Below are 14,900 nucleotides of genomic sequence, written 5' to 3'. Positions count from 1 at the left end.
TTATCCAGGCGGACTCTGAATGCCATCACAGTGTCCTTGTAAGAGGAAGGCAGAGGGGGATATCACTTATACACGTGAGGGAAATGCACAGAGGGAGGGAGTGATGCAGACAGAGGAGCAGAGATTGGAGCGAGCAGCCCCCAGAAACTGGAAGACGCAAAGAACAACTTCTCCTCTGGAGCTTCCAGAGAGAGACTGACTCTACTGACCCCTCGACTGCAGGCTTCTGGCCTCCAGAACTGTGAGAGAATACATTTCTGTTGTTCTAAGCCACCCAGTTTGTGGCATTTATCACAGCAGATTCAGAAAATTAATCCAGAATGTCAAAGCAGAATGAGAATTGGGGGCCAGATATTTTTAAACCGGAATGCCTGGAATTCTTTGGCATATCCCAGAGGTGGGAGAGGCAAGATCATAAATTTAAGCCTTTAGAATTGAACAAACTAGGTCCAAATGGTGTTTCCACCAGTGTCATCAGATCTTCCCAGAGCACTTTCCTGTCTCACTGAGGAGGGGGTTGGAGGCAGGGGAACCATCAGCAGACTCTGTGAGAGGTCAAATGAGGAAAAAGGAGGGCTTGATTCAAGGCAGAGGGAGGAGGGGTAGAGAGGAGGGCACAGAAAGGAAGTGAAACGGCTCACATTTAGTGAACATTTACTCTTTGCCCTGGTGACTCAGCCAGTAAAGAACCTTTCTGCAATGTGGGAGACCTGGGGTTGATCCCTGGGTTGGGAGATCCTCTGGAGAAGAGAACGGCTACCCACTCCAGTATTCTGGCCTGGAGAATTCCATGGACTGTTTAATCCTTAGGGTCACAAAGCATCAGACACAACTGAGCGACTTTCACTTTTACTGTGTGCCAGATGCCATGAAAAGCGCTTTTGTATGCATTATTCATTTAATGTTCTCAAAAACTCTGTGATGTACATACTGTTCCTACTTTCACTTATAGATTAGGAATCAGAGGCACAGAGAAGGTAAAAGATATGTCCAAAGTAACACAGCAAATAAGGTGCAAACCAGAATCTAAGCTGTTCAATCAAAGCTGAAACACAGGCTTGACAGCAATAGGCTAGGAGGCAAGGCTCAGGCAGTGGTGTAGCATGTAAGGGGCTGCACCCAGTGAAGGTGTGTGTTATCTGCAGAGATTTTAAAATACTAAGAAAACAGAATAGAAGTTAGTCTTCTTATTATCATGATAGGCCAGTGATTCTGAACAAAGACAGAGCTGTAATACTTCTCCCTGCCTGAGCAGAGTGCTCCCCACATCCCCCTTATGCTACTGAGTTTAGCAATCATTTTGGACCAATTAAAACCACTTATGTGGGCAAGATAGATATACATCTGTTCATTGGGCATGTCAGCCTTTTTCAGTGCATGAACGTGAAGTCCTCAGAAACACCCTGTGTGGCATGCTTTGGTTTATCTCAGTTTCCATAGGTCACGGACAGCTTGGCACTTTGTTCTCAAGTCATTGGTCCCTCCAGATGACTCTCACTGGAGGGCAGTAGGTTGGCCAGGACCCAGAGAGGCCAGTGGGGATCAGTGTGCCCATGTCTGGAAGGCTACTTTTTTCCATCTAAGCCATAACATACATGTCTGTGAAGCCTCATCCAAATGCCTTACAAACAAAATCAGAAGAAGCAGAAATATGTTCCACCGTCGTGTGTGTATGGCTTCTGAATACCTATTTCTAGACCCATTTTCTCCCCAGACTTCTAGATTTACAGTGCCAACTGCTTACCCCCATTTGAATGCCTACTGCACAATCCAAATGCTAAATGCTCCAGAATTGGGCATTACTGTCTCACCTTCTTGTCCTGGCATGGAAAGCAGTCTGTCCACTCTGCCCAGCTGTCCAACCGGCAGGAAACAGCTGTGGGGGTGAAACTCTCAACAGCCCGACTGACTCTCCTAGAGACAAAAGACCTCGATTCAGTTTTTAACTTTTTATCATGATCATTTTAATTTCTGTAATTATAAATGTAAAAAGCTGTTTTAATATGATGGCATCTTAATAATAGGAAAACAGATGCTGAATTTTCCCCCAGCTTTATTGAGGCATAATTGATAAGAAAAAATTGTATGGTATATTTAAGATGACTGACGTGATAGTTTGGTATGCATATATATAGTGACATGATTATCACAATGAAGGGAAACACACACCTCATCTCCCATAATGACCTTTTTTCCTTCTGTTGTGTGCTAAGACATTTCAGACTTACTCTCTTGGCAAATTCCAAGTGTACACTATGCTATTACTAACTCTAGTCACCATGCTGCACACTAGAATCCCGGAACTTCTCATCCTATTGAGAGAGTCAATTCCTAGGCAGGCTGATAAGAAGTCTGGGGTCCCTGAGCAGGAGAAAGTGGTCTGGGGCTCTCAAAGTGGAGATAGGGGTCTGGAATTCTCAAGGAAGAGGAAAGGACAAACATCTTTTTATTTTCCTCTCTACATTTCTTAGTCTTAGTCACATAGTTTTTTTCTGATGATTACATAACAAACAACTCAGTTTAAACTCTACTAAGGATTATATAACAACAATGTGTATCCTGCTTGAGGATAGTTTCTCCTTCCTGAAAACCTTCTGGCTAATCCTCTCATCTTAAAATGTAAATTATGGGAGTGGGTCTAGTAAGATCTTTACAACCTTGAGACTTTCTTTTGATTTACTATAATAACTAATTAAAAAGTATATAACTCCCTTGCTTAGACTAGTGAGGGGGGCACTCTCTTCCCCCTTCTGATATCTATGTCAGAAGCTTTTGCTGTTCCTTTTTCACTTTAATAAAATGCAGCTACACAAAAGCTCTTGAGTGATCAAGCCTGGTCCCTGATCCCAAAGCTAAATCTTCTTTGGAGATCATGAATCTGACATCGTTCACCATAAGCTATCATTATGACAGAAAGTTTATATCCTGTGACCAAATCTCTGCCCATGTTGTTCTTGCCCCAAGCCCCTCTATTCTATCTCTGGTTCTACGAGTTAGACTTTTCTTTATTTTTTTTATTAGTTGGAGGCTAATTACTTCACAACATTTCAGTGGGTTTTGTCATACAGTGATATGAATCAGCCATAGATTTACACGTATTCCCCATCCCGAGCCCCCCTCCCACCTCCCTCTCCACCTGCTTCCTCTGGGTCTTCCCAGTGCACCAGGCCCGAGCACTTGTCTCATGCATCCCACCTGGGCTGGTGATCTGTTTCACCATAGATAGTATACATGCTGTTCTTTTGAAATATCCCACCCTCACCTTCTCCCACAGAGTTCAAAAGTCTGTTCTGTATTTCTGTGTCTCTTTTTCTGTTTTGCATATAGGGTTATCGTTACCATCTTTCTAAATTCCATATATATGTGTTAGTATGCTGTAATGTTCTTTATCTTTCTGGCTTACTTCACTCTGTATAATGGGCTCCAGTTTCATCCATCTCATTAGAACTGATTCAAATGAATTCTTTTTAACGGCTGAGTAATATTCCATGGTGTATATGTACCACAGCTTCCTTATCCATTCATCTGCTGATGGGCATCTAGGTTGCTTCCATGTCCTGGCTATTATAAACAGTGCTGCGATGAACATTGGGGTGCACGTGTCTCTTTCAGATCTGGTTTCCTCAGTGTGTATGCCCAGAAGTGGGATTGCTGGGTCATATGGCAGTTCTATTTCCAGTTTTTTAAGAAATCTCCACACTGTTTTCCATAGCGGCTGTACTAGTTTGCATTCCCACCAACAGTGTAAGAGGGTTCCCTTTTCTCCACACCCTCTCCAGCATTTATTGCTTGTAGACTTTTGGATAGCAGCCATCCTGACTGGCGTGTAATGGTACCTCATTGTGGTTTTGATTTGCATTTCTCTAATAATGAGTGATGTTGAGCATCTTTTCATGTGTTTGTTAGCCATCTGTATGTCTTCTTTGAGAAATGTCTGTTTAGTTCTTTGGCCCATTTTTTGATTGGGTCATTTATTTTTCTGGAATTGAGCTTCAGGAGTTGCTTGTATATTTTTGAGATTAATCCTTTGTCTGTTTCTTCATTTGCTATTATTTTCTCCCAATCTGAGGGCTGTCTTTTCACCTTACTTATAGTTTCCTTTGTAGTGCAAAAGCTTTTAAGTTTCATTAGGTCCCATTTGTTTAGTTTTGCTTTTATTTCCAATATTCTGGGAGGTGGGTCATAGAGGATCTTGCTGTGATTTATGTCGGAGAGTGTTTTGCCTATGTTCTCCTCTAGGAGTTTTATAGTTTCTGGTCTTACATTTAGATCTTTAATCCATTTTGAGTTTATTTTTGTGTATGGTGTTAGAAAGTGTTCTAGTTTCATTCTTTTACAAGTGGTTGACCAGTTTTCCCAGCACCACTTGTTAAAGAGGTTGTCTTTTTTCCATTGTATATCCTTGCCTCCTTTGTCAAAGATAAGGTGTCCATAGGTTCGTGGATTTATCTCTGGGCTTTCTATTCTGTTCCATTGATCTATATTTCTGTCTTTGTGCCAGTACCATACTGTCTTGATGACTGTGGCTTTGTAGTAGAGTCTGAAGTCAGGCAGGTTGATTCCTCCAGTTCCATTCTTCTTTCTCAAGATTACTTTGGCTATTCGAGGTTTTTTGTATTTCCATACAAATTGTGAAATTATTTGTTCTAGTTCTGTGAAAAATACCGTTGGTAGCTTGATAGGGATTGCATTGAATCTATAGATTGCTTTGGGTAGAATAGCCATTTTGACAATATTGATTCTTCCAATCCATGAGCATGGTATGTTTCTCCATCTGTTTGTGTCCTCTTTGATTTCTTTCATCAGTGTTTTATAGTTTTCTATGTATAGGTCTTTTGTTTCTTTAGGTAGATATACTCCTAAGTATTTTATTCTTTTTGTTGCAATGGTGAATGGTATTGTTTCCTTAATTTCTCTTTCTGTTTTTTCATTGTTAGTATATAGGAATGCAAGGGATTTCTGTGTGTTAATTTTATATCCTGCAACTTTACTATATTCATTGATTAGCTCTAGTAATTTTCTGGTAGAGTCTTTAGGGTTTTCTATGTAGAGGATCATGTCATCTGCAAACAGCGAGAGTTTCACTTCTTCTTTTCCTATCTGGATTCCTTTTACTTCTTTTTCTGCTCTGATTGCTGTGGCCAAAACTTCCAACACTATGTTGAATAGTAGTGGTGAGAGTGGGCACCCTTGTCTTGTTCCTGATTTCAGGGGAAATGCTTTCAATTTTTCACCATTGAGGGTGATGCTTGCTGTGGGTTTGTCATATATAGCTTTTATTATGTTGAGGTATGTTCCTTCTATTCCTGCTTTCTGGAGAGTTTTAATCATAAATGAGTGTTGAATTTTGTCAAAGGCTTTCTCTGCATCTATTGAGATAATCATATGGTTTTTATCTTTCAATTTGTTAATGTGGTGTATTACATTGATTGATTTGCGGATATTAAAGAATCCTTGCATTCCTGGGGGATAAAGCCCACTTGGTCGTGGTGTATGATTTTTTTAATATGTTGTTGGATTCTGTTTGCTAGAATTTTGTTAAGGATTTTTGCATCTATGTTCATCAGTGATATTGGCCTGTAGTTTTTCTTTTTTGTGGCATCTTTGTCTGGTTTTGGAATTAGGGTGATGGTGGCCTCATAGAATGAGTTTGGAAGTTTACCTTCATCTGCAATTTTCTGGAAGAGTTTGAGTAAGATAGGTGTTAGCTCTTCTCTAAATTTTTGGTAGAATTCAGCTGTGAAGCCATCTGGTCCTGGGCTTTTGTTTGCTGGAAGATTTTTGATGACAGTTTCGATTTCCTTGCTTGTGATGGGTCTGTTAAGATCTTCTATTTCTTCCTGGTTCAGTTTTGGAAAGTTATACTTTTCTAAGAATTTGTCCATTTCATCCAAGTTGTCCATTTTATTGGCATAGAGCTGCTGGTAGTAGTCTCTTATGATCCTTTTCAACAACTGTTCTTATTGATGTACTTTAAACATTTTTTGATTTTATATTGGGCTGTAGTTGACGTACAATGTTGTGGTATTTTTTAAATAATTTTATTTATTTATTTATTTTTGGCTGCACTGGGTCTTAGTTGTGGGAAGTAGGAGCTACTCTTTGTTGCAGTGCATGGGCTTCTCATTGCATTGACGTCTCTTGTTGCAGAGCACAGGCTCTAGGCACACGGACTTTAGTAGTTGGGGTTCATGGGCTCTAGAGTGTGGCTCAGTAGTTGTGGCACATGGGATCAGTTGCTCTGAGGCACATGGAATCTTCCTGAAGCAGAAATCCAACGTGTGTCCCCTGAATTGACGGGTGGATTCTTACCCACTTGGCCGCCAGGGGAGTCCTGCAGTGTTGTGTTAATTTCAGGTGTACGGCAGAATGACTCCTTTGTGCTGTTGGACTTTGGGTTTGATGATGAAGAAGAGGTGGTGGCTGCTGTGTCCGCCGTTTTATCCCCAAATACTTAGCACAGTGGCTGTGCTTGTTGGGGGCCTAGATACATGAATGAGTAGATGGATAGAAAAATGAGTGGATGGAAGGATGAATGCATATATGGGTGGTAGGATGGATGAGTAGATGAGTGGGTAGTTAGATGGTGGGTAGATTTGTCTGTTCTGACCCTCCCTTGTACCTGGAGACCCAGGGCTCTGCTTGGGCTGAGCTCTCTGGAGCTGAGCCCAGGCAGGACTTGGGCTGTGGAGGCCTTCACTGCAGGGAGTAGGTCAGTGGGCAGAGCCCAAGATGAGGGGGCCACATGAAACACCAGAGGACTAAAGGGGAGACCAAGGTGGAGAGAGGTGTGTTCTGAGGATGAGGGCCTGCAGCCAGGCTTCCCAAGGAAGAAGGAGCCTGATGGCTGCCTGGGGGCGGGGGCTGTATTTAGTTTTGTTGTTTTTTTCAGTTGCCCATCCGTTTTCGAGTCTCTGTCACCCATGGACTGCAGCACGCCAGGCCTCTCTGTCCTTTAGGCCCTATAAAATAGACGTTTCCTGGTTTCCTCTGATGGTGAGAACAGAACTGTTGATCACATTGAGCTGTTTTAGACAAATACATAAAGAGTCACCATTTACAATGTTTTCTCCCAGAAGTGTAACACAGGGATAGCCTCTGTTGTCCCACATTTCTAATTTCATCGAGTCAGTGGACTAATGATGGAGTGTCAGCCTCTAATTTATCACACCTCAGCTCAGTGGTTCTCAAACCTAGCTGGAGATTTAAAAAGCTGGAGCTTTTAAAAAACATCAATGCCCAGGCCCCACCCAAAAAAGATTCTCACATTCACTTTGCAAAATTATCCCCAGTGATTCTTGTGTGAAGCGAGAATTGAGAGGCAGCTACTCTTCACTGCTCAAGAAGGCTACAGTCTTGCTACTCAAGAGTGTGGTCCGTGGACCAGCAGCATCTGCATCGCTAGGATCTAGGTAGAAATGCAGAATCTTGTGTCTTACCCAGGCCCACTCCGTCAGCATTGTGTTTCAGCAAGATCCCCAGGGGACTCATATTGAACACTGAACATTGACATTTGAGAAGAAGACTCGAGTTAATCCAAAAGTCAGAGACTTCGTAGAATATTCACCAAGGACTGGCTCAGAACACACGGGTGTTTATTCTAGTTTGCTGTTACAACAAAGTACTGCAAACTGGGTGGCTTAAACAACAGAAATGTATTGTCTCACAGTTCTGGAGGCTAGAAAATAAAAAATCAAGGAAGTGGTAGGGTTATTTCTTTGAGACCTGAAAGGGTGGGGTCTCTTCCAGGCCCCATTCCTTGATTTGTCTATGGCCATATTCATGTTCATATGTGTTTTTCCTGTGAGTGTCTGTGTCCAAATTTCTCCTTTTTATAAGGACACCAGCCATATTAGACTAGGGGCCCACCCTACTCTAGTGCCTTATCCTACCATAACTAATTATATCTGCAATAAACTTGTTTCCTAATAAGGTCATATTCAGAGGTACTGGGGACTCCTACTAATTTGAATTTTTGGAGGATACCATTCAGTACACAGCAGTACCCAAAGCATGGCTTATAATTTATCATCCCTTCAAATATACCTTGAATATTTTTTTTTTTGTAAACTAAAATCTAATCTAAAGCAACTTTTCTAAGTCATGAAACACATAAAGGAGAAAATGAGAAGTCATTAGTTCTGCTTCTGTGGGGTGGGCGCATCCCATCCTTCATCTCCCTCTTCTCTCTCTGATTTCTCTATTTGCTTCTAAGTAGTCACAGAATGCTGTGCCTGTCTCAGCAGAGACTTAACTGACCCAGCAGGAAAATATAAATTCCTACCTTTTGCAGGAGCACTCCTGAAGAGGTATGGTTACCATCTTCTGACCTCACCAATAAAAAAATTATCTCCTCTAAATACCCTTTGAAAGTGAAAGTGTCAGTTGTGTCCAACTCTTTGTGACCCCATGGACTGTAGCCTCGCCAGGCTCCTCTGTCCATGGAATTCTCCAGGCAAGAATACTGCAGTCGGTGGCCATTCCCTTCCCCAGGGGATCTTCCTGACACAGGGATTGAACCTGGGTCTCCTTCATTGCAGGCAGATTCTTTACCATCTGTGTCACCAGAGAAGCCCCAAATACCCTTGTGTTTTTTGTTATTGAAGTATAGTTGCTCTACAATGTTGTGTTAGTTTCTACATGCAGTGAAATGAATCAGCTATACATTTACATATATGCTCTCCTTTTTGAACTTCCTTTCCATTTAGGTCACCACAGAGCATTGAATAGAGTTTCTTGTGCTATATACTATAGGTTCTCATTAGTTATTTTATATCAGGCACTTTTACTTCACTAAAGGAACAGCAATATTCTCAATGAAAAATAGCGAGCTAGGAATAAATTAGGAGTTTGAGATTAACAGATACAGACTACTATAGGTAAAATAGATAAACCACAAGGACCTATTATTGTTTAGCACAGAGAACTTTACTCAATGTCTTGTAATAATCTCAATATAATGGAAAAGAATCTGAAAAAAGTGTGAGTGTATATATATGTATGTATATAACTGAGTCACTTTGCTCTATAGCTGAAATACTATAAATCAGCTATACTTCAATTGAAAAAAAAAAAAAGCAAGCAGTTTACCTGATAGGCTGAATAAATGATTTTCTATCAATTCATTTTGTAAGAAATGACTTTACAGAAAGTGATTTGTCTCTCAGTTCTCTTTCAGCAAACTGTGAAGGGGGTATGCCCGAGTTAACAGTGAGCCCACCTTTGTGGGCTGCGATGACTGTCCTTTGTGATGCCTCCTCGGGGTGTATTTAAGAATAAAATCACGGGGGAGACCTTTAACCATAAAGGAAGGTTTTGTGGAGTTACACCAGCATTTCTCAACCTCAGACTGTTGACGCCTGTGGCAGGACACTTCTCTGTTGTGGAGGCTGTGTCACGCATTGTAGGGTATTTGGCAACATCCACACTAGATGCCAAGAGCAACATCCTTAGTTATAACACGTTAAGTCTCCAGACATTGCCAGATTCCCCTGGAAGCTCATGGGGCAAAAATCACTTCTGGTTGAAAACCATTGAGTTAAACAAACAAACAACAAAAAAAGACTTACTGATCAGCTCTGTCCTGGAAAACTCATTCTTAATTCTCCTAATACATTGTGTTATTATTTTTCCATTTGTGTAATAAATTTCTACTTTGGTTAAAACGATACTTATGACGGTGATAGAGGTCATTTTTTCCCTCCTTCCTTGTAAAAATTGTTCTGAACTTTAGATCGTTAATAAGAAACAAAGGGCAATATGATAATTCTGAAACAATTGGCAAAAAGATAAAGGCATTTTAAACTTGCCACAAGGCTACTTAGTCCGATAATATCTCTCCTTAAGATTCAGTCAAAATATGTTCGTAAGCCCAAGTGAGTCTCATAGAAAAAAAAAGTCAGTAGTTTAAGTTTATTAATTTAATGAGTTCTAAATTATATCTAAAAATAAGAGAGAAAGAGAGTCAATTTAAAAGCTGCATTAAAAGCTACATAATTTCCAGATCTACGTTTTGGGCTCTTCCATGTGGGTCAGAGTGAACCAGGAGGAATGGGATTAGAAGAGTGAGAAAGGACTACCCCTTGTTGAGTAGAAAAATAAAAAAATTGCAAAAATTTAACAAAAAATGTCTTTAGAAGTGTCCGATCTTTGTAACTCCATGGACTGCAGCACACCAGGCTTCCCTGGTCTTCACTATTTCCTGGAGTTTGTTCAAACTCATGTCCACTGAGTCAGTGATGCTATCCAACCATCTCATCGTCTGTTGCCCCTGTTTTCTTCTTGCCCGCAGTCTCTCCCAGCATCAGGCTTGTTTCCAGTGAGTCGACTCTTCACATCAGGTAGCCAAAGTATTGGAACTTCACCTACAGCACCAGTCCTTCCAATGAATATTCAGGGTTGATGAATGAGTATTTCCTTTAGGTTTGATCTCCTTGCTGTCCAGGGGATTCTCAAGAGTCTTCTCCAGCAATACAGTTTGAAAGCATGAATTCTTGGGCATTCAGCCTTCTTTATGGTCCAACTCTGACATCTGTACATGACTACTGGAAAAAACATAGCTTTGACCGTATGGACTTTTCTTAACAAAATGAGCAATTCATAAAAAGCCTATAGCTTTGTTCCCTTGGAAGTTTCTTAAAACAGACTTTCCCACTAAGCTATCATGTCTTATCACAAATGATAGAGGGCACAGTTTTCTGCAGTTAAATGTATACATATATCACATGTCATATTTCATATGTATGTGAAAGAGATCCTTCTCTGATTCAATATTGTGCTGCCTCAAGTCCTATGGAATATGATACTGTAAGTGTGAAATGATATCTGTATCAAGACAGTTTTCAATTTTATATATCTTTCCCACTGTGCTGCACATAATAAATTAATGGCCTCAGAGGAGCAGGAGGAGGAGGTTGAATTCCCCAGCTGGCTAGACTGATAATGAAGTTTAGAAATCAAGTCAGCTTGGATAAGACACAGAAGGTGATATGCTTGTGCATGTGAATCTATGGATCAAGAGTCATGCTATTAATAGCTATGTATTTTGAAAATATCTATTCAATAGTTGGGCTTCCCAGGTGTCTCAGTGGTAATGAATCTGTCTGCCGAAGCAGGAAACATGGATTTAATCCGTGGGTTCGGAAGATCCCCTGGAGAAGGAAATGGCAACTCACTCCTGTATTCTTGCCTGAGAAATCCCATGGACAGAGGAGCCTGGCATGCTACAGTCCACGGGGTCACAAAAGAATCAGACACGACTTAGCGACTATAAACAGTTCAACCACTGAATAGATATTTTCAAAATCCATCTCCCTTTTGAGACTATGGGCTCCCCAAGGGCAGTGGTTGTGTCTACACCATTTCTAATCTGTAATGTGCTCTCTTAGGTTCACATTGCTGGCTGGGCATTGATGCTGCTGCAGTGGTTGTATAGAGAAGGAAATAATAAATTGTTGATGAGGATCAAGGGAAGGGCAAGGAAGTTGTCCACCAGAGACTACTCTTATTTCAAACCTTGCAAATGCAAACCCAGTGTTTACCTGGGTGGAAGGGGAAAGACAGACTACCAGGCAGAGGAGATCATGTGTGTGAACACAGAGAGGTATAAAAGAGCAGTCAAATTTAGGAAATGATGAGAAGCTCAGTGTTAGGTGGGGCTATGGCAAGAGGCAAGACTTAATACAAAGGAAATGATCAGACATTTAAGTGCTTATAAGCAGTGTGAAGAAGTGTGGATTTTTTTCTGAAGGGAGTAGGAAACCACTAAGGAGAGGAGAACAGTAGTAAAACACTCATACTGATTTTGTTTAAATTCATTTGGCTTAAAAAAATTTTTTTTACTTTTATTCAAGTATAATTGAATTACAATGTTGTTATTGATTTCTACTGTACAGCAAAGTGATTCAGATGTATATACATATATATATATACACATATACACATTCTTTTTCATACTGTTTTCCATTATTATTTATCTCAGAATATTGAGTACCTTGTTTATCCATTCTATATATATATAATCATTTGCGTCTGCTAATCCCAAACTCTCAATCCATCCCTCCCCCAACCCTAATAAAGATTTTAGAAGACAAAGCAGCAAAGACTCCGTGGTCAAGTGTATCTATCAGAGACAGTGAGATGTTCATTTCCATGACAATGATGGTAATGCCATAGCAACAGTTTTAGACCCAGGACAGATAGCTCTAAATGTATCTTTAAATCAGTGAGAGCACAGGTTGGGAGGAGGAGAGGTAGAAGCAGCAATCTGGGCTGGCTCTCCCTGCTGTTGATCTTGGATCACGTGTTGCCTTGTGGAGAGTCCTGGGGTCAAGGGAGTGGGAGATTGGAGAGCAGGATAGGGCGATGTTAGAGAGGACACCAGTGAGGTGGGTGCTCGGCTCCAGGGAGCAGCCCTCCCCTGGGAGGCTCTGACACACTGCAGCTCTGACAGGGAGCCTGTCACCAGCCTTTGCTGCCACTTGGTCACAACTGACCAGTGGAGGAGTGGGCCACAGCTGAGCTTGGAATGTGGGCATCATCTGAGACACTTAGAAGCTGGAGTGTTTGAAGCCAAGTCTCATTCATTTCAGGTCTTGAGGGAGAAAATCCACAAACTCCATCCTGCAGCTGAGTCCCAGAATCCTGGGAGGAGGGGATCTCCCTACAATTATGGAGGCTAGAAGTCTAAGATCAAAGTGTCAGCAGGTTGTCTCCTGTAGGGCCTCTCTCCTTGGCATATAGATGGGTACCTTCTCCATCTGCCCATGGTCTTTTCTCTGTGTGTATCTGTGTCCTAGTCTCCTCTCTGTATAAACAGACCAGTCAGCCCTATTGCAGCGGGGGCCACTCATATGACCTCATGTACCTGAATTACCTCCTTGAAGGCCCCTCTCCCAGTGCTGTCCCATTCTGAGTGTTGGGGATTAGGACTTCAACATGCGAGTTTTGAGGGGACACAGTATGGCCATGGCAGGCAGTCAAAGTTGGTTTCAGCTGCTTGCAAAAATCCAAGCCAAACTGAAAAACTAGAACAGGGGCTCAACCTGTTGCAGACTCTTATATCACTTCACTTTGATTGTGGCTCCTATAAACTCAGCACCATGGTTCATAACGGTCCACTCCTGCTGGGCAGAGACCAGATCTGGTTTGGCATCAGCCCCTTCAGCACCAACCCTGCACCTGGACAAGCCAGGGCCTCCAGGTAAGAGCCAGGTTGTGGTCTGCCAGGGCCCCCTCTTTTCCTGTCATGGGGATCCCCAGTCCCATGAGGTAGCTGCGGTCACAGAACTGATGTGGATACAAAGCCCTGTTGGTCGAGGCAGAGTGATTCCGGCTGCCGGCCTAGGCCGTGGCTCTTGGCTCCTGTGTGTTCCTTCTTCAGCATTTAACACTCAGATTTTGTAGACACTGTCAAGTTGCTTTTTGACCAGTTTCTCAAGTTATTGATACTTGAGTAACAAGAGAGAAAGACATGGAATGGGACAGACTAGCTGAAGGAGAAAATTGAGATGAATCTCTGATGGGACCGGCTTTCCACTTTGAGGCATAGCCTTAATATCCAATTACAAAATTTCCTATCAAGGAAAAGGCTGGGAGATTGAGGGACCCCTGTTCTCCATTAATGATTTGTTTGAGCTGTATAATATTATTCAACATCTGAATTTTAGATGAATTCTTGTTTAATATGAATCCCATGTTATGTAGAACCTAATTAAAATTCTTAATGTGAGTTAATGTATCTTCACATACATTTCTATAATGTGTAGGACTACTTAATTTAGCATAATTATCAAGATGAACCACATCTAACATTACAAGAAAATTGCAACCTGTCATAAAATAAGAGGGCCATATTATAGCAGAGTCCTCACCCTCTGAGATATCATGTTAGAAAAGCCAAATAATGCAAATAGATCATCACTCCCCAATTTGATGCTGCTTTGGTGATTTGATTAATTATTGTGAAGTGAAACAGCTAACAAAGAAGGATAAATAAAAATAACTTCTTGCATCCAAAAAAGGGTGTAAATTTTAACTCCAATGCATGACAGCAAATGTAAGCAAGAATTATAAACAATGGAGCTGGCTGAATGAATTAATATGTATCAGCCTTTATTGCTAGAAATAGGCCCCTGTATTGTACTGGTACATTGTGGTTTCGCTCAACTGCAAATTTGGTTTTTCTTTTCCATTTCTCCTGAGAATTCAGAAACTGCGTTCTTATTAACAACAATGGGGAAACACCAGAGCAAAGAGGAGCCTGAACGTGTGTAATGTCTCGTCTCTCTGAGTGCTTTGCCCTTTTGCCAAGATTCTGCTATTTTTATAAAGTTTCTCTGGGTTTGTTTCACTCTGGTTTTTCTTTTTCTGCGTTTCTTAATATGGACCAGCTAACTCTGCAGACATTCAAGTCCCTCCACAAATCCCTGCGGGGCAGTTTCCACTAGGTAATCACCGATCTGTCCCTTGGTTCATTGTTCAAAGTCAAGCCTTAAGCCCCAAAGCTATTTTAAATGTTTTATCTTTCTTTAAACCCCTCACTGAACCTGACCTCTAGGCCCCTATTTAATTGATGGCTGCCACGCAGAGACCTAGCACCTATTAGGCGCTTAATAGATACCTATGGAGAGACAAGCTACCCTAATATATATCTTTCCACACCTAGACTTCCCTTAATGCTCCGCCCTCAATCACATCCTTTTCTGGTTCCAGGGAGACCTTGCATCTTCCATAGCATCTCACCTGTTCTCTCCTAACTGCTTTCTTTTAGCTTCCAAACATATTGCCAAGAAGAAATTGATTTGCAAAACAACCACAAAGCAACATCAGCAACAGTGCAAGCCAACCAGCCTACAAAATAAACCAAAAACATTGTCATCTTGCCATTAAGTCTCTTGATC

At 41.3% G+C, this 14,900-nt stretch overlaps 1 protein-coding gene across 1 annotated transcript in view; it reads right to left on the bottom strand.

Annotated features, from left to right (window-relative positions):
* C8A (complement C8 alpha chain) overlaps positions 1–14,900 on the bottom strand; it is an 85,230-nt gene that overhangs the window by 50,847 nt on the left and 19,483 nt on the right. The window contains exon 2 of the mRNA XM_043461145.1: positions 1,812–1,914. Within this exon, the coding sequence (XP_043317080.1) occupies positions 1,812–1,914 (103 nt within the window). The remainder of the gene's footprint in view (positions 1–1,811; positions 1,915–14,900) is intronic.

The sequence above is a fragment of the Cervus canadensis genome, chromosome 2 (genome assembly GCF_019320065.1).
Source record: "Cervus canadensis isolate Bull #8, Minnesota chromosome 2, ASM1932006v1, whole genome shotgun sequence".
Classification (NCBI taxonomy): domain Eukaryota; kingdom Metazoa; phylum Chordata; class Mammalia; order Artiodactyla; family Cervidae; genus Cervus; species Cervus canadensis.
This window is presented reverse-complemented; position numbering and strand designations above follow the sequence as displayed.